Here is a 20,933-nt window from a genome sequence, read left to right as displayed (position 1 = left end):
GGACCTGAGAGAGGGTGAAAGAAGACTGAACACCATCACGCCAGCTAAGGAGGGTCCGTCCTCGATATTTATACCTTCCATTTGTTTACTTCAATCGCCTGGGGGGGGTTTACTAAAATAAGGGACTATCTATCTTAGTTTCCTCCAGGATGCGGATGCATAGGGAAGTGAGTGATACCTAGAGAGATAAATCGCTCAATCAGCGAAACAGCCGCGACATGCCCCTCCTCAGTCATACTGTGCAGTCTGTGATAGGTCCACTTCAGCGTTCAGCCACATCAGCCCCTGAGCTGTTTTAGCGTAGGCGTATTATTTGTGGCGCGACGAAGCACTGATGTTTCACCTCTTCGTACCTTACGCAGTAGATACATGAGAGCTATGGTTCTGACGCTCTTTTTCCTTATAGATTAATCAATCAATCATCTAAAAGCAATAGAAAAGGACACCATTAAATCTTAGAAAGGTAGGTAGACTGATGAAACCAATACGCCGGATGACGGGTTGGGTCAGTCGGATCGACCCGTCTTGGCCTTGAAAGCTTGTTCTCTGCGTAACTGGTAATTTAACCCCCGCTCGGCTTAATACGACTAAGTTTAGGCATCATCATTTCAGCCGCTGCCAGTAGCGCCTTATCAGCCGCTCAATTAGGTCTATGGATGGTTGATCCGTTACCGATCTGCAAATACTCGAACGATAGAGAATGTCTTATGCTATTGGAGAAGTTCTGCTGCGACGTCAAAATGCAAGTCTCATGCTCTATACAATATGCCAGCGTTTCATGCATCAACCGAGAGTGACAAAGAAATTGGACGCGATGCGCCGAGGGTGGAAGTGGTATAGGACTGCTTAATTAAGGTCCAGCGCAGACTGGACCGGGTCGAATTGTAATGTAAACATCGAAATAAAAAATAAAAAATAAAAAAAACAATGTCAGCTAGAATAGCAGTCCTTCATTATACATTATCTGCCCACATGACAGCTCACAAGGTTGACCCTCTACAGCACGAAGAACGCCGACAGGGCGAGAACCGTGAGGACCAAGCCGTGGCCCAGTCCAGTCATGCGCGAGGCGGCACCGGTGGACAAGGGCGACACAACTTCTTGAGTGTAGCTGGGAGGAATGGGCACGTGAGAGCCACTGCCGGAGGTTTGACCCGAAGGCTTGGCCGATGGCTTCACGGCCAGCGTCGACGAAGGGCGGACAGTGCCGGTACCGAGGATCAGGGGGCGGCTCGAAGTGGGACGAACCACAGTCACGGTATCGGTGCTCGTGCTGACCTGAGTCACTGCTGGGGGAGGAACCTGTCCTTCAGAAGAGCCGCCGGCACCACCGGTGGGGGAAGCACCCGATGGCTGGGTAGGGTTCGATCCCTCGCCAGTAGCGGCAGGGGGTGCGGGCACAACGTCGGTCGACTTCGACCCAGTTTCAGTCACAGGCAGTGTCAACGTCACGGTGGTTGGCTTGGCAGCGCACTGAGTGCAGACGGTCACAGTGGTGGTCCAGCCTTCGGGAACGGCGGGCGCTGTGGTTTGCGATCCGGCTCCACCAGGTCCAGATGGAGGGTTTGTAACCGTGGCCGTGGCGGTCGCAGTGTTAGTACCTGGGCAGTATGTGGTTGTGTACGTAGTAGTCACAGTAGTGAAGCCAGTAGGGCAGATATCGATGTAGGAAGTCACAATAACAGTGGTAATGGTCACAGGCTCTGAGCTGGCACCGGTAGCGGCGGCTGAAGAGGTGACGGTAGGCGCAGCCGTGATGGAGTCGGTCGCCGCGGTAGTGGTTGTCGATCCGCTGCCATTGCCGTTGCCACTGCCGACAGTAGTAGAACTCTTGTCGGTGGAAGAGGAAGACGAGGACGTGGTGGCAGTGGCGGTTGTCGATGGACCGGCGGTTTGCGATGGGGAAGTGCCGACGTCAGTCTGGGTAGAGCTGGACAAATCGGTAGAGCTGGAGCCGGATGAGCTGGGCGCGGGCGTAGGCGAAACTGTCAGTGTCAAGGTAATCGGAGGAGTCGATGATGCGACTGCCTCGCTAGAAGAGGACGAGCCGCCGGGAATGACCGGGGTGCTGGACGAAGCAGGAGTGCTCGAGGCAACTGGGCTGCTTGAGGAGGCAGGGCTGCTCGAAGCAGATGTTCCAGGAACAACAGGAGTGCTCGAAGACACAGGGCTGCTGGAAGCAACCGCAGTGCTTGAGGAGACGGCGCTGCTAGAGACTGAAGTACCGGGAATGACCGGGGTGCTGGACGAAACAGGAGTGCTCGAGGCAACTGCGCTGCTTGAGGGGACAGGGCTGCTCGAAGCAGAGGTTCCAGGAATGACCGGGGTGCTGGACGAAACGGGAGTGCTCGAGGCAACTGCGCTGCTTGAGGAGACAGGGCTGCTCGAAGGTGCGACGGAGCTAGAGGGGGAAGGGCTCGGAGAAGGAGTCGGGGTGCTGGAAGGAACGGCACTGCTAGACGGAGATGGGGTCTCAGAGACGGCAGGGGTGCTAGAAGGCACAGCACTGCTTGATGGCGAAGGTGTGGCCGAGGTCGCCGGAGTGCTCGATGGGATAGCGCTGGAGGAGGTTACGGGAGGGCTCGGGTCACAGTCCAAAAGGATATCCTTCATGTGGTCGGCATAAGGGGCGCCATCAATCTTGTTGTTCTCGGATGCGGTAGCCTCCCAAAGCATGATACCTCCAAAGGTGTCGGGGTACCGGTCCATGTAGGTGGAAACGAGGGACTCCACCTCATCGGGAGTAAGGTAGTAACCCTGGTTGGCTGCAGTCTCACTGGCCGGGAGACCAACATAGAGCTTGGCGTTCTTGCTGGCAGACGCCTTGAGGATGGTCACCCAGGCGTCGAAGTTGAACTTTCCGAGAGTGGTGTCGATGAAGCTCTTAGCCGAGCATGCAGCGGTGTTGTAGTATTGAATCCAGATGAAGTCGAAGGCGGCGTTCAAGATTGCATCACTGAGCTGGGCATCGGGGATGATACACTGAGGAGCAGCCGAGAGATAGAATTTGCGCTCCGGCACCTGGTTGAAGTACTGACGGAAGGTGTTGACCATGGTAGCATAGCCTGGAGAATATTCCGTCAGCGACACGGTCACAGCTGAAAGAGATTCATGCAGCCTTCAGAGAGTCCAGAAAACATACCAAAACCACCATTGTGCTCAATGTCAAAGTCAAAACCATCAACAACGACATTTCCAAAGGGACGAGGACCCTCCCAGCCCTCAGCGACTGGACCAAAAGCTCCCCACAGGAAAGTGGCGAACGCGACGGCACTGTCCTCGGAGAGGATGCTCTGGTCTGGGGGATAGGCACCACCGATGGACAGCAGGACCTTCTTACCAGCCGCCTGGCAGATGGGAATATCCTCCATGATTTGATGGCAGCCGGACAGCAACTTGGTTACAACGCCATCATTAGTAACGTAGTAGGAACCGTCGCACTGGTTGCCAAAATTGGAGCCCGGCCAGTGTCCCGGGCTCATATCGGGGAAATAGTTGATGAATCCAATATTGATGATGTCCAAGGAGGTCTCTTTACAGAAGTGGCTCAGACGGAGCTGGTCAGGACCTTGACCCTACAAGACAATGATCAGCATGCAGAAACTGGAAGCCAAGGCGATTGCTACGGTCGAAACGTACCCAGTAGATGGCAAGGTTGGATCTTGAGGAGGCATCGAAAGCAGACGTCAGGGGAGCCAGGGCTGCAACAGCCGTGGCGACGAGAGAAAACTTGCTGGACACCATGTTGGCAAAAAAAAGAATGACAGCGGGATTAAAATCCCAGCGAACTACCGCACAAGAAAGGAGTGTAGACGGTGAGGGTCAAAGAAAGGACGCAGACAAATGTCTGCAGGCAAGTCGAACGGTCTCTCAACGGACGAAGACTTGCGAAGTGGGAAGGCCAGACCAAAGAGAAGGAGAGATATCTTCAATGAGAGGGGTGGACATGACGGAGACCTATATATGACTACGTATGGGGATGTTATGACCAACCATCTTGCTAGCTCGGAGATTACAGATGGCCGTCTTTGCAGCCATGTCGCATTATTGTTGGCCTAAAATAGTAAGCAGACTCCCCCCAGGCACCGTTGCGGTCTCGAATGGGGAATTGCAGGGATGATAGCAAGAAGGTCGGAGTGAGAATATGAACTCTATTCAGCACCTTGCCAGATTGAGTTCCAACAGGCACAGCCTACCGGACAAACGAACTCGTTTCTCTCAGGTGGAGGTTAAAGTTGACTAGTAACAGGCAACCTGCCGGGGTCTAAAGGCGCTACGGACTCGAAAGCATCAGCAGATTGGACAGCCGAGTGGCAGCGGAAATTGAGACATAGACCCGGCCGATATTGCCGTTGAGTCGGTGGCAGCGATGAGAGTGCTGATTCGACGTGGAAAGTGGAAACAGTCGACAAAAGAGCCGCATGGAGCAATGTATCACGACTCATGAGTGATCAATGGTATGGTCCCTAGTTCCGCATTAGTGACGGGACATGCATTAGTTTGTAGTTGGGACCTTGGGATGAAATGAATTTTACCACCAGGGTCAAGGAGATGAAATCAAGAAAGGACCCCTTAGTGTCTAGATAGTGCCTGATGAGGTCGGCGAATCCAGCCATGATGATGATACCAATCCAAGCGATAGTTACATGTGAAGAGCCATCTCATCGACACAAAGGATGGCTCTTCGATCATGAATCAGTCGAATAAGACCTGTTTCCCTTCTTCCCCTTTCTGTTCTTTTACACACCACATGGCGAGGGGCGTAAAAGGGGAGTAAGCGATGCTGTGGGAGTTAGTTAATTACCTCAAATTGCTGACAGCCAGGTGGCTGCTAGTCTGTATCTCCCCGTAAGCGACGAAGAAGAGGAGCGAATGAAAGGGTCCGAGATGCCTTTGAGACTAGGTTGGAGACTTAGGGACTTGTGTTGCTTGGTTCCATGGGTGTTGCTGGAACTAGCCTACTCCGTTGTCTAGCCCCAACTCCGATAGCCTCAAAAGTCGAGTCGCATGGTCGTGCCTTCCTTATCCAGCCTAGCGAGGGGCTGTTGCCTCGCTGGCAGGCTCCAGGCCTTCAGGAACACCAACCATATTGCGAAGATTTAACGCTGGCCTGATTCAGGTCTTGGCATTGTGTTTTTTCCCTCGAGGACCACGCTGGAAAACACTTTCCTGTTTCGGGCAAAGTCACAACAAAATAAAAAGTCAATATCCGAGATTTCTGATCATAACTGGTGCTTAGTGCGAATGAGACACAAATACCTAACTACCTAGTGCCGGAGAACGTGCCGGATCATCCGAGGGGTTTGTCGTTCCTGTTTATCATGTCATCATTGACTAGGCAATCAGTCAGTCAATACAAGGCTTCGGTTATATTCAACTTCACTATTATTATTGCTGGACTTGGAGGAAATTCGAGCCACTCGGTTGACAATCACAAGCCAGTGGAAGTTATTAACTAATAGGATTTACTATGAGGCTGCTTCTTAGGCTAATTCTCAGAGTTACATCCACCCAAAGGGCTGCTCTTAGTCTCTCGCCACTGACCCGGAGTAAGATGAGAAATCTCCACCAATCTGGACCGCTTCGGGGCTCAGGCCTTTTGAGTGGATAGATCGCACCGAATCACAAGCACATGGAGTATGTTCTCTGTGCTTAACAAGATATTTATCCACCATTCATGCTAAGGCTCGCGCTAACGATCTAGCTCAGGTACTCAACGGATTACGCCGCAAGTACGAAGTACAGTCAGGAACTGGGCATGACTGCAGCAAGCAAGTCCCAGGAGTGCTTGTCAGAAGAAATCGTACAGTGCAGAGACAGTTCAAGAGTCTCTGTCGAGATATCTGGACCAGAATAACGGGTTATGTCACGTTGATATTCTTTGATATTCGTCGACACTAATGGTCATGAATTTTCCTCTCTCAGTAGGACCTTCCTTCTTTGGTACTGGGGCTAAAGGGTGCTCGTAGTCCCATCCGATCATGAAGCTATTCTACTTCCAGAATGGTTCTTCCATAGATCTTTTTTCTGGAGGCGAGTTGAGGCATCTCTCCGACATCGTCGGCTTCGGCGTCTTGCTGGCCTCTGCTCTGATCATTTCCTTTCTCAGACAGTGCTCAGAGTTGCGGTATGACTGACGCTCGATTGCATGAGACAAGCAAGCGTCGGAACCAGGCCGATGATGCATCCACGATCGTTGCAGGGTTTGTTAATTTAGGGGTCAACGCTCCGGAGCTCGCTTAGCCGTCATGGAACCCAGGGACTGACTGATACTAAGTCCAATGTATGAGTTCAGAATCATCTCGCTCATGAGGAACTTACCATACAGGCCCTGGTATGGGGAGAGCATGTCTCCTTAACGAGCATCCTGGATGGTCCAGCGTCTGTCCTGAACTCGTTATTTCGCAGAGCGTTGCATTGCCCCTGTGGCATGATACCGATTTACCCGTACTCCCAGTTATATCACTCACATGTTGAATGATGACCGCACTAAGTCTTGCGAAACATAACTTGTCGGCTCTTATGTCTAACCAGCAGCCTCTTGACAATGTCATCTACGTAGCATGAACCTCGTCTACTGATCTTTTCTCCCCTAGTGGGATCAACTAACGCATTATCTTGCCAATTGGGGCACTGATTCCTAACATTCTGCTCATGAATATGATATCATGGTCGAGATTGACAAAGGTTCATGACTCCCAAAAAAGTCTCTTTAACATATCGCACATCAAGGTGATAGATCGCCTGCCCTCCTTGAGAACCGCATCCATGGCGAGAAACGGATGCGGCATCCCCTTCATCACCTGCAGATCTACCTTCACGCCCGCCTCCCTCAGCTTCGCCGCATACTGCTCCCCCTCTGTGCGCAGGACGTCCAGTTCTCCCACCATGATTAAGGCCGGCGGCAGTTGCGACCAGTCATCATCATAAAAGAGAGGGCTGGCTTCGGGCTTGGCGCGATCTGCTATGTTAGGGAGGTAATGGTTGCGATACCAGATCATCTTGGCTGCAGGGAGAGCCGGGGTGTGCTCATACAGGCGATAGGACTCGTTGTTGTCCACGGTCGCTGTGTTGTCCATGACGGGAACGGAGAGCAGCTGAGCGTGAAAGCGTACCGGTGGCGAGAGGGTGAGGGCTTTATGCGTGATGATGGAAGCCAGATTGCCGCCAGCTGACGAGCCTCCTGTCGCCATCTTGGATGTGTTGATGGGTAGAACCGAGGCACCGTCGGATATGAGCCAAAGGAGAGCTTCCCAGCAATCGTGGACGGCAGCTGGCCACGGGTTTTCAGGAGCCAATCTATACCGTCAGCGACTGAACGTCGACAGGGTGTCGACGGCGAAGACTAACCTATAATCAACTGTGACCACCACGCAGTTCCCTCGAACACAGAGGTTCGTACATACCGGATTCTCGGTGTCGATATTTCCTAGCACCCATCCCCCGCCGTGAAAGTACAGCATCACCGGCCAGCCATCTGCAGGCTTTTCTCCTGGCGGGATGAAGCTGCGGAGCAGAATATCGGGCCCCTCGGTCGTTCTCCGTTTGATCGTGATATCCTCTGTCTTTCCAACTTCGAGCAGAGGACCACCGCCGGGGATCAGAACACCGCTTGTTCTCGAGGCAGCCACGGGTTGGAGATGGACTTGTTGAATGTTGATCACATGTTTGTTGTAGAAGTCGACATATTCTGGGTCGAGCTTGTCCTTGACGGAGTCATGCAAGGGATATGGCGGTTGCGAGATGTCGGTCGAGACAGACATTTTGATCTGGCACTCACAGGAACAATATAGAGCAGCTTATGGGTGATATGAATTTGAGCAGTGAGGAATTGAATAGTGAGTCATTGGACCAGACGATTCATTTACTTTGGTGTTTGGAAGCTTTCCCTCAGGCCGGTTACATTCCGTCCCTGCGGAGTAAGTTCTTGTCTTAAATGAAGGGCCGTGGGGGTGCAACTGTATACAAAGTATCTACTGTGCAGGACGATCTGATCCTCTGCGGTTGATTTCAAGGAAATGGTCGATCGTGGCGATCACCACGTACGCTGTAAGCCTGTGCGATATCCACAGTATGACACACGGTATGATAATCAAACGACAACCTCCTTGCTTGACAATGCAAGGTAGCAGTATGTGCATGTCAACCGAGTCAAATTCAAGGTCGAGTTACAATGGGCTGTCGTGTCGTGAGGGGTTCAATGCAACTTTCCCGCCTGCGATTGGCACACGGCCTTGTTCCCGCGCGTGGGGGAAGCAGATCGATAATAGATACGATGTATTCATCATCCCTGCATCCATGCATTGTAGATGCGCATGTATGCCCGATTGTTTACCGTAGGCGTGATACCGTTGTATACATAACAGATATATGAGGGGATAGTACCCCGCACTACAGAGTTCCCATTTGCTTAGAAGAGAAAGACAGTCAACATCGACATGGCACCCAAAACCCCCGTCCTCACCGAAAAAGCCCCCAAGCCTCTCCCAGGCATCTACTCGCAGGCCATCATCGCCAATGGAGTTGTGTACTGCTCCGGGGCGGTCGCGATGGATCCCGAAACAGGGAAATTGATCGATGGGGATGTCAAGGCTCACACGGTACTCCAATCAATATACCTTTATCCTCTCGTCGAGTGACGAAAGAAGAAGAGAAGGAAAGGATGGCTGACAACAGGCTTGCAGCATCAATGCATCAAGAACCTCACGCATGTCCTCGAGGCGGCCGGCACCACCATCGACAAGGTGGTCAAGGTTAACGTGTTTCTGTCGGACATGGATAACTTTGCCGATATGAATTCGGTTTATATGCAGTACTGGGGGGATGTGAAGCCCTGTCGGACGTATGTCACCTCTCCTTGTGTATTACTGTGCTCTGGGGATCGAAACTGATGCGTCGTACCTTAGTTGTGTGGCTGTCAAGACGTTGCCGCTGAATACGGATGTGGAGATTGAGTGTATTGCTGTGCTGTGATTGAGCTGCGGTGCGGTATTGGAACGGCATGTCGGATTCTTTTTAAATTCAAGGTATCATTATGGATATATACATAGTGGTATTCGAGAAGCGCGGGCAGGTCCACTGGCATCCTACCGTATAGCACAGTGTCAGAGCACTAGATACCTGCCACAGTTGTATGCGGGTTCTAATATGTCTCTGTACCTCATTCAGCTAGATGTAGAGGCATTAGACTGCCGAATCAATGGGTTCCCTTCGATGTAGACGGCCCTCAATTCTCGTCCGAACCATTACTCGGCGTCGAGCCAGTCTGAGGCGCAGTAATCGGCGCCATGCCGTACCTGTTTCCGGTCAGTGAATTCGCGTATACGCTTAGATTCAATCAATAGGTCATACCAAGCTATCGACAATAATCCCAGGATAGCCGCAATGCAGCTGAACACCAGGGCAATGATGCCCTTGGCCGTGAAGCCCGCCGGCAGCGGTGCGGGAGATACATTCTGCCCCGTCAGATCAAACAAATCCTTGGTGTTTCCGGCCGCATTCCCCGTGGTGAGGGTACTGCTAGCCTCGCAGACCTGGTAGTGATCTTCGGGGATCTTGAGCGTCTTCTGCAGGTCCAGAGGCGCTTCGATAAAGGTCGCCGCTAGCCCTGAATCCATATGCCATTCGATGTGGCAGTGAAAGAGCCATACGCCTAGTGTGGTCAACTGATTAGCTTCGTTGCAATGAACAGGCCGATAGACACATACCCGGATTATCGGCCTGGAAACGGAGGACAAAGTTGCCCTGCGGGCGGACTATAACAGTATCTCTCCTCATTGGGATGGATGGGAATGTCGTATGGTTGCCGGGATCATAGTGTCCCGCGTTCTCTTCGCTGCGTGCAATCACCTGGAAAGTATGCCCATGCAGGTGGAAAGGATGCTTTCCAGCATCGTCGTTGTTGAGAATAATGTCCACGATATTCCCCTTTTTGAGGACAATCGGGTGAGTGTTGTACCCGTAGACGGCAGGGTCTGTGGCCGCTGAGCCGGTGGTCAGTACCGAATACAAAGTCGGAACTTTGGGCATGACATAGGTGATTCCATTGAAAAACGCACTATGAAAAGTCAGCCCTAGTTCCTTGTCATCCTGACTATCAGACCGTCTGGGTGTTGCTCTCACTAATTGGCCCCGTCTCCCAGATTATCCATCGTCACGTCCAGAGTGACGGTGTAATCTGCTTCCTTGTGCAGCGCCATGCCATCCACTGGCACCAGGTTGAAGTCATCATAAGGTTCAAATGCGGAGATTAGAGCTGGAGTTGGCTTGTCAGCCTTGTCATTATACATCAGCCATCCCGTCACGTTGTAATTCAACGATTCGGGAAGTGTATCGAAGAGATCCTATAGGATTCGTCAGCTCTGGGCATCATCTTGGAGAATTGAAGCAAATACCGTATCCATACTGCCCACCATGGCGTAATTCTGGCTCGTCTCATTCTTCATGGTTACCAACACACTGTAGCGCTGTGCGCTGGCGATGTAGATCATGTTGGTCTCCGACGCATTGGTCCAGACACCATCCACCTCAACAATCTTCATCGTGTGGTCTTCGATCCAAAAATACTGACTGGCAAACGCACCCACATTGACCAAGTGAAAGAGGTACGTCTTGCCCGGCTCAACTGCCACAGTGAGGTTCTGAGTGTCGTTCATCAGAGCCGCTTTGGGCACAGGCTCCGCGCCGGTGGGATTGGTGACGCTAATGAATGACTTCAAGAGCGTTGGCATTTGGTCGTGATACCAGTCGGACAAGCTAATAACTCGCTCCTCATCATATTGCCCGATATACGGGTTCTTGGGGTCGGTCACCACCAAGGCTTGTCGGAGCCCATCAGGGTATTGGCCTTTTGTGTGAGAATGGTACCAATAAGTGCCAGATTGCTCAACCTGTGCAGATCGTTAGACTCCATGGAATCAGTAGCTTCTGCCTCATAATATACTGACGGTGAAATTGTAGACAAAGGTAGAACCTGGAGCGATATCGCACTGGGTGACCGACGGAGGGCCGTCCATATGGTTGGTCCCATTCTGGAAGAACCCATGCCAGTGGACACTGGTGGTCTCATTTCCCAGCGCATTATGCACCTTTGCAACGATGCGGTCACCCCTGGTAAAATTGAGCACTGGAGGCGGCCATAGACCGTTGATGCCAATCACAGGACGCTCGAATTGACCATCTGGATTAGCGGTGGCCCATGTGATATTCCAGTCATAGTGGAGGGTAGCAGCAGAGGTTGTCAGGATGTTAACGACAAAGGCCGCCAACAAAAGGAAGCCAACTGCCATGGCACCTCCAAAGATGATGGACACGAATTGTGAGGATGTCGAGAACTGAACCGAGATGGAAGGGAATCTCAACTTCCAATATAAAGAAATAATGGGGATTGATAAGAGCTTTTTGTTTTTTTTTTAGTTCTCCCGTGGGATCGTGCCAAAAGTCAATTTTATTATCACCAAGTCGCTAAAATTGTTCATCAGGAATCATAATAATAATAATAATGTCTATCTAATCTATCTACTGTGGTCTCATGCAATTTCAAACCGCTTCCGTCGTTTGATAATTGATCCTGTGGTCCGACGCATGGTTCGCTAATGTGGGGGGAGAACGAGTTACTACTTTAGCAGTCCTACAGCTACAACATGAGGCATTTTCAGAATGATGAGATTGATTGATATTGATATTGATTAGGGTTACGACAACGAGGACAATGAGAACGATATTCCCTGACCACAATCATGATACCTTTGTTTCTCTGCTTGGCCTGAATTCTCTTCGTGGTCATCGTCAACCATCCCCCATGGCAGGGTCCATCATCCTCCGAGTCTAGCCTGTCGCTTCACTCTTGGTACTTGGCATTTCCCTGAGGGTCCAATGATGGATCGACTGCTAATTTGTCCTTTTGTTGCTGCCCACAAGATCCCCACTCTCTAGTGTGAGCTTATCATGCCGTGTCTTTCTTGACTCAAGTGCTTGGTGATTCCTTATTTTCTTCTGTGTGTGGGCAGTGAAGTATCTTCTCTTCTGTATCAGAATCGGCCAGAAAATCTGCTGTACTGAGATTAGATCATGGGGAGAGGAAAAGACTACGGAGTACTCCGTAGAGAAAGCCCAAATTGGACCGTACGATCACAATTGTGTGCGATGGGCCGATGGTCCATCTGTTCATGGGTTTGAGGTCCACGAATTCGCTCGTAAAGTTCAGCCGGTTGAGCGCCATCATCTAACACAGTTCTCGCTGCAAGTAAAACCGATCCAACCAGAGGACCTCTTCGTTATTCTGACTTTCTCACTTCTCGCGTCGAATCCTTCTGTTCCTGTTTGTTGCCGCGGTTCCCGTTCTTGCGCCATTTTATCAATCAGATAATCGAGGGGTTTTGTCCCTTGTGACTGTGTGCATTTTTATTTTATCAATCTATCAATCAGGCAATATTCCTATATTTATCATATCAATCAATCTTTCAATCTTTATCGATCAGTCACTAGACTGTGATATTATCCACAACTCCCCCGACTCCGAACCCCCAATCCCCCTTCTCATGGTCAAGTCTCAGTTTTCGAATCTTTTGTCGTCTCCCTCTCAACTCACAAGATGACAAAAGACGTATTTGCTGTTCCAAGTATGGGTTTCTTGACTAGGCCAGAATCTGATTGCTTCTTAGAAGAGTTAACTAACCTTTCTTCACCTGCCCTCAGTCTTTTTCATCTGTTTCCGAGAATGTGTCGAGACCAGCATCATTGTCTCTGTGTTGCTCTCATTTATCAAGCAGACCTTGGGACGAGAGCAAGATGCTACCACACGTAAGAGGCTGATCAGACAGGTAGGCCCATTTATTCGTATTCCCCTCTCTTCTTCCGAACTTCAGGCTGATCGGGCGGTTTCCGTTCTTCTAGGTGTGGTGGGGAGTTGCCATTGGGTTGTTCATCAGTATTTGCGTCGGAGCTGGCATGATTGGAGCTTTCTACGGATATGGCAAGGATCACTTCGCTGGCACGGAGGACCTGTGGGAGGGCATCTTCTCCCTGATCGCCAGTGTCATCATCACCATCATGGGTGCTGCACTGCTTCGTGTCACCAAGTTGCAGGAGAAGTGGCGCGTCAAGCTAGCTCAGGCCCTGGAAGCAAAGCCGTTGACTCGCGGCACATTCGAAAACAACCTCAAACTATGGGCGGAGAAATACGCCATGTTTCTCCTCCCCTTCATCACCGTTCTCCGGGAAGGTCTCGAAGCAGTGGTGTTCATTGGAGGCGTCAGTCTCAGTTTTCCTGCAACTGCCTTCCCTCTACCTGTTTTTACCGGTCTTCTCGCGGGAGTGGCCATTGGGTACCTACTTTATCGGTATGTTGAAACCCCTGAATCAGCTGTCTTCTCAGATAGACCACCATGCTGATGGTCTGCAGAGGAGGAAACCAAGCCTCCCTCCAGATCTTCCTGATCATCTCCACTTGCTTCCTCTACCTGGTTGCTGCCGGCCTCTTCTCCCGAGGCGTCTGGTATCTGGAGAACAATACTTGGAACCACGTAATTGGTGGTGATGCTGCCGAGACAGGTGCCGGTCCGGGATCGTATGACATCCGACAAAGCGTCTGGCATGTGAACTGCTGTAGTCCTCTCGTTAATGGTGGCGGAGGATGGGGTATCTTCAACGCCATCCTTGGCTGGACGAACTCGGCAACCTATGGCTCCGTCCTTTCATATAACCTCTACTGGATTACTGTGATCGTCTGGTTTGTGGCTATGCGTCACAAGGAACGCCATGGACATTTGCCTGTGGTCGACCCTCTGCTGAATCGGCTGCGAGGCCGAAAGTCTGCCGAACCTGGAAATGGACGGCAAGACGTCGAGGTCAGCGCGATCCGATCTGATTTGGAGACGGAGTCAAAAGTACCGAAAAACAGAGCATCCCTTCTATGAACGAGTGACTCTCGAAGAGGACTGAACGACTATGTACTAGCAATCTAAGCCGATATATACTGATAGACTAGACCAATATATGGGCAAAGTCATTTGAATTGATCATCTTCCGTTCTGGGGTGAGAGCGTAAGGTGGCAGGAGTCGAGGCGAGCATTGATTGCATGATTTGCATCATAGCGCTTCAACCCTTGACACAGGCGAAAACCGACAATTCCCTCGCACGAGGCGTCCATGATTAATTTCTTACGGATAAACGCCCTTCAATCCATTGATTCCATTCGAACTGAGTATTAATGTGTCATCTTCGACACGGTCACGTGCATCCCTTCGTTGACCACATGCACCAACTGGACTCCCTTTTCCCTCTTCAACAATCCTATCCTGTACCCCTGTGGTCACTCCTACATTCGAAAATCCCTTTGTCTTATCCATCAATGTACTGTCTCGCTGTTCTCGTCCTTTTTACTCCGTGACCTTGAGAATGATTGTGTCTCAGTGGATGAGAATCGAGGACTTGCCCTCGACAGTGGCTCGGAGCACGAGTCCAGGCGCTCAAAACTCCTGCATACTAATGCACATACGCAGGTTCGTCAGAATTCTATTGAAAGGGTCAACTCCTTTAAGTTATTGAATAGCGATGGCCTAGCAATTGAAATGATCTTCGACTCCTCAACACACCCCTAGCACCACCAATCACTTTTGGTGAGCTGTCAACTGTCCTTCGGGCTAACATTCCAGAAGTATGATCTTCCATTCTGGAGCCCTCAACTCCTTTAATTCCTTCAAGCTTAGGTGTTATTCAGGATCTTGGGGACACGCGGTCTGCAGTTTGCACTCTATGTCTTCCCCTCTACATTCCGATCCTTTTTGTCACCGCGTTGACGCGCCTGCAAGAGATCAGTTACAGCTCTTCTTTTATTACTCTTCAGTTCGTTCTTTTACCTTGCTATTTGACACTTCTCTATGCAATATGTCTATAAGCTATCCTTCTCACCCGACAATAAGACTTCTGCAATCAACGGCTCCGACTGCCGCTGTGGCCTGCCTTCCCTCCACTTATTGCGCGCGTAGATAACAGATTACCGTCAGTGCCATTGTGGATGCTCTTTTATACTGAGCCTGTGATACAGCGTCTCGAGCTGCTGTCCCACATTTCATCATGGCCGATCAGCGTACAACGCCTCAAAGGCGAGGATCATGGACCAAGGTCGTCATATTTGTCTCGCTGTATGTCTTGTTGCTCGAGTCACTCATCGAATGGGTGCTTGTGATATATCTGTTCGTCAATCGACAAGTCGATTCGAAGATGCTGCCGAGCTTGGTTCTGATTCTCATCGCGGTAAGATCTCTCTCGCCCTACCCGTCATACTTATGAACCGATTTCTGATTGTGGAGTGCGCAGTCTCTCTTCACCGTTCCACTTGTGGTTTTGCATAGTCTACTCGCGTGGCAATACAACAGAGTCCAAGGATTCCGGCGGCAAAAGAAATTCTTGCATGGCGTGTGCACGTATCTGCTGCGGCTGACAATAATCGTCTGGGTAGCAGCGAGTGTGGCAGGCTTGGTGATCATTTCGCAGCAGATTTCATGTCTTCCGGACAGTATGAACGGTGGTTTCTGGAAAACCGGTGTCAGCTGTGCGCTTCACAGAGCTGCCGTTATCATTTCAGTTCTATCCTTGTGAGTGATGGCAAGTCCCCAGTTGTTATGGGAAAGGTGTTGATGGGAATCTTCAGTATCACCGTCTGCCTCTATTTCTGCTCCCGCGAGCTTTGTCGCCGACCTTACGACGTGTCTCTGTTGGGGGTATACTCGCAGCGGCAGCCAATGCGCAGCGACAGTGTTTGTTCCCAAACAAGCTTCGACAGAGAAAGCTGCCTGTCGAATGACATATACTATCTTTGCCGTGGGCCTGATGTCACGTTCGGCACCCAGGGAGTATATATACCGTCCGGCAACGACGACCTTATGGAAAAGGCCGGTTCGCCAACTATTCAACATCCTCGACCGATACGGCCAAAGTCTCAACTTCGGCTTGATACAGACCAAGCATACGAAGCAGCAGAGATCCTGTCAGGGACAACTCTTGCTTCCACAGGTAAGACTCGCGCTACGGAAAAGAGGCAGTGAGGCCGACTAACTGGGCTCCAGTATCTCGCACCCCTACTGTCGCAACGCTGAAAACTGCAAGCGAGGCTTCGTTCCAGAACCCTCCCTGTGCAGAGCTGTCTGGAACTCCCCAGGTCCCTCCAATCCCTTCTTCACTGGGACACTTGAGACAAAAGTCGTCCATATCGTCCCTTTGCAGGTCCCTTCTCAAAGTCCTGCCCATATCAATTCCTCTGTCGGCGGATCCTCAGATCCGCGCCCTAGCCGAAGCTGATCCCCGTCGGGATGTCGAACAGCAACCACAGAGGGACGGTGTTACTGTAAAGCAGGAACAGACTGGGCAGTCACCAAACTCTTCACCCAGCCAGCACCCCTTCCCCTCTACACCTGATTGGCCTTCTGAGATGGAAAGCTCCGTCGCAGGAGCTCAGTTGAAAGGACCTTCTCGCCCCCGATCAATGACAGCAAACTCCGCCGATGCTCCCGAAGTCGTGGCACCCCCGGCCACAGTTCACAGATCCAATACTTCAAATACACTCCCTGCCTATCAGCCCCAGCACCCTGCTTACATGCTCATCCCCCCAAATCAGATCGCCCGACGGCCGATGGACCGACCTCCCAATCGCCGCGTTTCCCTCATCGAGCCTAACACGGTAGCCCGTCGTCACACGCATCGCTACAGCCAAAGACACAGACCAAGCTACCAGTTTGATCCAAACCAGATCCCCCGCCACACGCAGAGTCATCACCACCGCCCTCACCAGCAGTTCGAGCAATACCGTACCATGGGCCCCGCTTGGCGCAGAAATGACGTGGAAATCATCTATCCCAGCACACGGAGGCCTCGCAGCTCGACTTGTGGTAGGATCGCTTCGCTGGGCCACGGACCCCTGGATAGTATCAGGGAGACAGGTTCGTCCGTCGACGAGGCTCGAACGACTGTGACGCTTGACGACCAGGGGAGGCGCACCATCCTCGACGGGAATACGTACCGCGGTGCCAATCGCACCAGTATGCATAGATTTAGCTAGGTCATTTTCTAGTCTGCTGGCCAGACATGAGCCCAATCACCAAGAGTGCATTTGATATTGTCAAGTGGCTTCAACATGGGTTGTTATTGGCTTTGGAACGCCCTTGCTTTCTTTTCTTCCATACTCATCTTCATATGGATGAGTCTTCTCTATTTCTTTGAAGTATTTATACTGAACTTTTCTCTGTCATATGTTTGAAAACGTTATAGATTCTCATTCATGCTGAATCTGTATTTCCTTTCTTAAAGAGATCACCCTTGTAAGGGGTCATATTAGGCGATGGGAATTATGCAAAAATCATTCTGTGGACTTGAATTGAGCGCTATTCCAATCCTAACCCACGGCAGTGAAACGTTGCCCTAGAGAAGCCATTGCGCCTAAATTATGCCCAGAGCCCAGTATCAACCGATTAGAAACGTTATCATCTTACACAAAGACAACCCCGCGCAGACCTTTCAAATGAACGCCAATGACTCGATAAAAGCAGAGAAGAGTGTATGGGGAGGGCATTCATGCTTTCTATCCCTCCCTTCCTTTCCTCTGAGCATACTTGTATCGATAGGCCTGTCTGACGCGTCGCCCATCCTCGCCGAGGTTCTCCTTGACGTCGCCGACTTCCTTCTCCCCCCAGGCCCACATGAGGGCTTTGGCCATCCGCTCTCGCTCCTTTAGGAGCAGATCCACGCGGCGCTCCCACTCTTTCTCGCGCTTCTCGACGGACCGGGCGATTCGCTCATCCAGGGCAGCGGCCGCCTCTTCTTTCACGGCAATCGCAGATTGCAGTCTTCTGACCTCGGCGTCAAGAGACTGTATTTGAGTATCTTGCGTCGCACGCGCAGCGAGCAGGGACTGCACTTCGGCTTTGAGTTTGGATTCTCGCTTCTCGGCCGCGGCAAGGAGATCACGTAGTTTGCGGGTTGAGTCGGCGTGGGACGAACGTAGAGTGGAGATGGCGGTGGCGTGTGCAGTTTGGAGGCTCTTGAGTTGGGCGCGGTACGATTCTTCGAGCTTCTCTGCCTGGCCGATGTTGCGTGGTGCGGGTGGTGAAGGGGGAGGACTGGGTTGCTGCGTGTTCTTCTCTGTCTGAAGACAGCCGATGGTTTCGAGGGCTTCCGAATGCTCCGCCTTCATCTGGCTGAGTTCTCCCTGAACTTTGTCTAGGCTGGTTCGCAGGTCGTCTATTCGTTTAGTGAGGCGGGTGTTCTCGTCCTCAACCGACTTGAAGAGGGTCTGCGCCTCAGCGGCCTGTTCCTGGGACCGCTTCAAATCGAGCTCAAGGGCCTTCCGAACCGAAGATGCCTCCTCCAGTTCGGCCCGGGCCTTGGCCAAATCCTGACGATATTCTTCCATTATTTCATCTTTTGAGTCTGCATCTCTTGACAAGGAAGGCTTTCCGGACGAGCGTGTCGTGCTATGCGGGTCAAGATCTTTAATAAGTTCGAGAATCTCGGTGTACGTATTCCTTCCTCCTGCTTCGAGTGGCATTTCTGCCGCCATGGCCTTGAGCGCGTTTCCTTGAGCCGTAACCTGCGACTGGGCGCGGTTAAGATCGGCTTCAAGAGTGCTATTCTTCTCTTCTAGCGGGCGATTCTTGGTCTCCAGAGATTCCACCTTCTCTTCGAGAATTCGGTATTCTTGGTTCGCCTGGTCTAGTTCGGTCTCCAGTCTGTCAATCTCCATGAGATTGTCATCAATTTGAGCCTTGAGCCCATCAATTTCAGTGTTTTTCTCTCGCAACTGTAGCTCTTTCGCTGCGGTGACATCTCTCAGTTTGGCTAGGGTGTCTTCGAGCGTCGCATCGCGTTTCTTCACCTGTTCTTGCGCCAGGTCCAGTTGTTGACGTAGATATGCAATCGTCTCCAGTCGCTCTGCGTCCAGGTCCGGGCGCGTATCCCTGCTCTGCAGCTCCTTTTGCATATCGCCGAGCTGTTTCTGAAGCGCACTGAGTCCTGACTGGCTGAACGAGGATCTCCGCATGTACGACTCTTTTTCGTCGTTCTCGTTCTGGAGCACCTGTATCTGCTGTCGCAAATTTGCCTCGTCGTCGATTTTCGCTTGAAGATCGTCCAACTGGCTTGATTTCTTCTGGAGTTCAGCCTGCAAATGCTTGATCTGCTCCCCCGCAGAAGCGGCTTCCAGTATCCGTCTATGGTTTCTCTCCAGCTGCTGATCGCGGTCTCGGATCGCTGCTTTTAATTCGGCGATTTGACGCCGCAAATCCTCGTTCGAATCCGTCGTATCCTTCTGTAGTGTAGCGGTCTGTCTCTGGACAGACGGTGTGGAAACTGGTTGGGCTTCATCGTCGGGATCCTCCTCAATGTCTTCCAGCTGGGTCATTTCCTTAACGAAAGCGCCTGTCCTACGCAGGAAATGGGATGGAGTAGACATGTCAACAGGGGGTCCGAATTCACTGTACTCGCTAACTTCCGCTTCGTCCTCTAGGCCAGGCTGCTGTAAGCCATGCCCCTGTTGTTGTGGCTGGTGGTCCGCCTCCTTTTCTTCTCCTTGCCCCTCGTGCTTGTCGCCCTGTGTAATCGCTGGCTGCGGATTGTCCTTCATGAGCGCTGATTGACCCTTCTCCCAATCCTTATCCTCCAAGTCATCATCCATGCCCATCAGATACCTCTCCATGTTGGCAGTAAAATCCTCCGGGCCACCGACCTCAGAGAGCCTGTCCTCCTCGTGCGGAAATTTCAGATCCGGTAGCGTATCATCATCGCGAGCTAACTGTGTGCCGGATAAAGCGCGAAAATCAACAGTATATTCCGCTAGTCGCGCATCGAGTTCGTTCGCTTGATGATCGGGAGACGAAGCTCTAGAGAGCGCTGGCGAACGCGCTCCCTCACTCTCGGCAGCGACACGGTCGGAAACAGGGCTATCGGCACGTGGAAGAGAATCAACCACTCTCTCCTCAGCAGGAGGAGGTGACGACGGCAGAAACAAAGGTGTAGCGATTGTAGACGCGCCGACCGTGTCGTGGGTTGTCGGGTCTGGCGAAGTGTAGCGGGTGTCAGCCATGGTGAGATCTAGTCGAGGGTTCGCTCAGGCGAACAGCATCGTTCAGTTGCGTGGTTGTATAGATAGATTATATTGATAATGCGATAAGAATCTCGATGCGATACACGAAGATGGCCGAAGAAACCCGATTGAAATGGATTAATTATTACCGCCAGATTGGTAGAGGAGTGGATGATCTCCGATGCAGAGAAACGCGCACCTTATGTCTGCCTGAGTTCTCGGGCAACAACAGTGGATTGTTTATAGAATGCCTAATTGGGACTGGCGGACCCGTGACCGTGACGTAACATCCTCAAGTACTCTGTAGTTATGAAGCGCATATTCGCTACTTGAGAGAGGTATCAGTATCTAGGAAATTGATTCTGTCTACATCTAGATATACATGCGTCTATCTATAATCTACATCATACAATTTGAGACATTTATGCCGTCCATGACTCCTCAAACCCCGGACTTGCTGCTGAAGGCTCATGAGTGCGACGTCTCTCTCCAGCGACGCCCTGATGTTTCTCCGCCTGCTCAGCTGCTTTCCTGGTCGCACGACCTCCTCGAGAGGCGATTTCGTGCTGCCGACGGACAAGTCACTATATGCATAACGTGATGCATGGCCTCCCTTAGTCTCACCTGTTTCTCAGGGTCCATATCATGGAAGCCCCCCACACCCCTGGCTCTACCTCCCTTGCGACCACCTTTGCGACCAATCTCGGAGAGCTCTTCCTTTGGACGGTTGGCAAAATTGCCTGGGTTTGGGTGATGGTCGGCTCTAGTTGCGACCCTTGCGGCTGTAGTCCGCCAGAGAGATGGAGATCGACCGAGACGGTTCGAGAGGAGATGTGGACGAAACAGGGAGCGTTGCAT

General features: G+C 51.5%; 8 protein-coding genes across 8 annotated transcripts, besides 1 other annotated feature; 3 read left to right on the top strand and 5 right to left on the bottom strand.

Moving 5' to 3' along the window:
* Positions 1-996: 996 nt before the first annotated feature.
* On the bottom strand, positions 997-3,744 carry chiA1 (class III chitinase ChiA1; the record flags this gene model as incomplete). Its single annotated transcript, XM_001266158.1, has 3 exons — positions 997-3,065; positions 3,143-3,575; positions 3,640-3,744. 3 exons carry the CDS (start codon positions 3,742-3,744, stop codon positions 997-999), a joined length of 2,607 nt encoding a protein of 868 aa, XP_001266159.1.
* Positions 2,055-2,390: a microsatellite.
* Positions 3,745-6,689: 2,945 nt separating the features above from the next.
* NFIA_038350 (alpha/beta hydrolase) lies at positions 6,690-7,763 on the bottom strand (the record flags this gene model as incomplete). Its single annotated transcript, XM_001266157.1, has 2 exons — positions 6,690-7,299; positions 7,351-7,763. The coding sequence occupies 2 exons, from the start codon at positions 7,761-7,763 to the stop codon at positions 6,690-6,692; spliced, it is 1,023 nt and encodes a 340-aa protein (XP_001266158.1).
* Positions 7,764-8,438: 675 nt separating this feature from the next.
* Positions 8,439-8,973, top strand: NFIA_038340 (putative L-PSP endoribonuclease family protein Brt1; the record flags this gene model as incomplete). Its single annotated transcript, XM_001266156.1, has 3 exons — positions 8,439-8,600; positions 8,685-8,842; positions 8,907-8,973. 3 exons carry the CDS (start codon positions 8,439-8,441, stop codon positions 8,971-8,973), a joined length of 387 nt encoding a protein of 128 aa, XP_001266157.1.
* A 253-nt stretch (positions 8,974-9,226) lies between these two features.
* Positions 9,227-11,288, bottom strand: fetC (putative ferrooxidoreductase Fet3; the record flags this gene model as incomplete). The annotated part of the gene is made up of 6 exons (XM_001266155.1): positions 9,227-9,296; positions 9,352-9,652; positions 9,708-10,057; positions 10,123-10,343; positions 10,395-10,889; positions 10,947-11,288. The coding sequence occupies 6 exons, from the start codon at positions 11,286-11,288 to the stop codon at positions 9,227-9,229; spliced, it is 1,779 nt and encodes a 592-aa protein (XP_001266156.1).
* A 1,304-nt stretch (positions 11,289-12,592) lies between these two features.
* On the top strand, positions 12,593-13,916 carry NFIA_038320 (FTR1 family protein; the record flags this gene model as incomplete). The annotated part of the gene is made up of 4 exons (XM_001266154.1): positions 12,593-12,620; positions 12,697-12,821; positions 12,895-13,340; positions 13,403-13,916. The coding sequence occupies 4 exons, from the start codon at positions 12,593-12,595 to the stop codon at positions 13,914-13,916; spliced, it is 1,113 nt and encodes a 370-aa protein (XP_001266155.1).
* Positions 13,917-15,076: 1,160 nt separating this feature from the next.
* NFIA_038310 (uncharacterized protein) lies at positions 15,077-17,057 on the top strand (the record flags this gene model as incomplete). The annotated part of the gene is made up of 4 exons (XM_001266153.1): positions 15,077-15,256; positions 15,320-15,597; positions 15,654-16,015; positions 16,069-17,057. 4 exons carry the CDS (start codon positions 15,077-15,079, stop codon positions 17,055-17,057), a joined length of 1,809 nt encoding a protein of 602 aa, XP_001266154.1.
* A 519-nt stretch (positions 17,058-17,576) lies between these two features.
* On the bottom strand, positions 17,577-20,075 carry NFIA_038300 (putative spindle pole body associated protein SnaD; the record flags this gene model as incomplete). The annotated part of the gene is made up of 1 exon (XM_001266152.1): positions 17,577-20,075. One exon carries the CDS (start codon positions 20,073-20,075, stop codon positions 17,577-17,579), a length of 2,499 nt encoding a protein of 832 aa, XP_001266153.1.
* Positions 20,076-20,497: 422 nt separating this feature from the next.
* Positions 20,498-20,933, bottom strand: NFIA_038290 (KGG domain-containing protein; the record flags this gene model as incomplete). Its single annotated transcript, XM_001266151.1, has 2 exons — positions 20,498-20,641; positions 20,700-20,933. 2 exons carry the CDS (start codon positions 20,931-20,933, stop codon positions 20,498-20,500), a joined length of 378 nt encoding a protein of 125 aa, XP_001266152.1.

The sequence above is a fragment of the Aspergillus fischeri genome, genomic scaffold, assembly GCF_000149645.3.
Source record: "Aspergillus fischeri NRRL 181 1099437636247 genomic scaffold, whole genome shotgun sequence".
NCBI classification, from domain to species: Eukaryota; Fungi; Ascomycota; class Eurotiomycetes; order Eurotiales; family Aspergillaceae; genus Aspergillus; species Aspergillus fischeri.
Note: the sequence above shows the minus strand (reverse complement) of the source record. Positions and strands in the feature narration are given on the sequence as shown.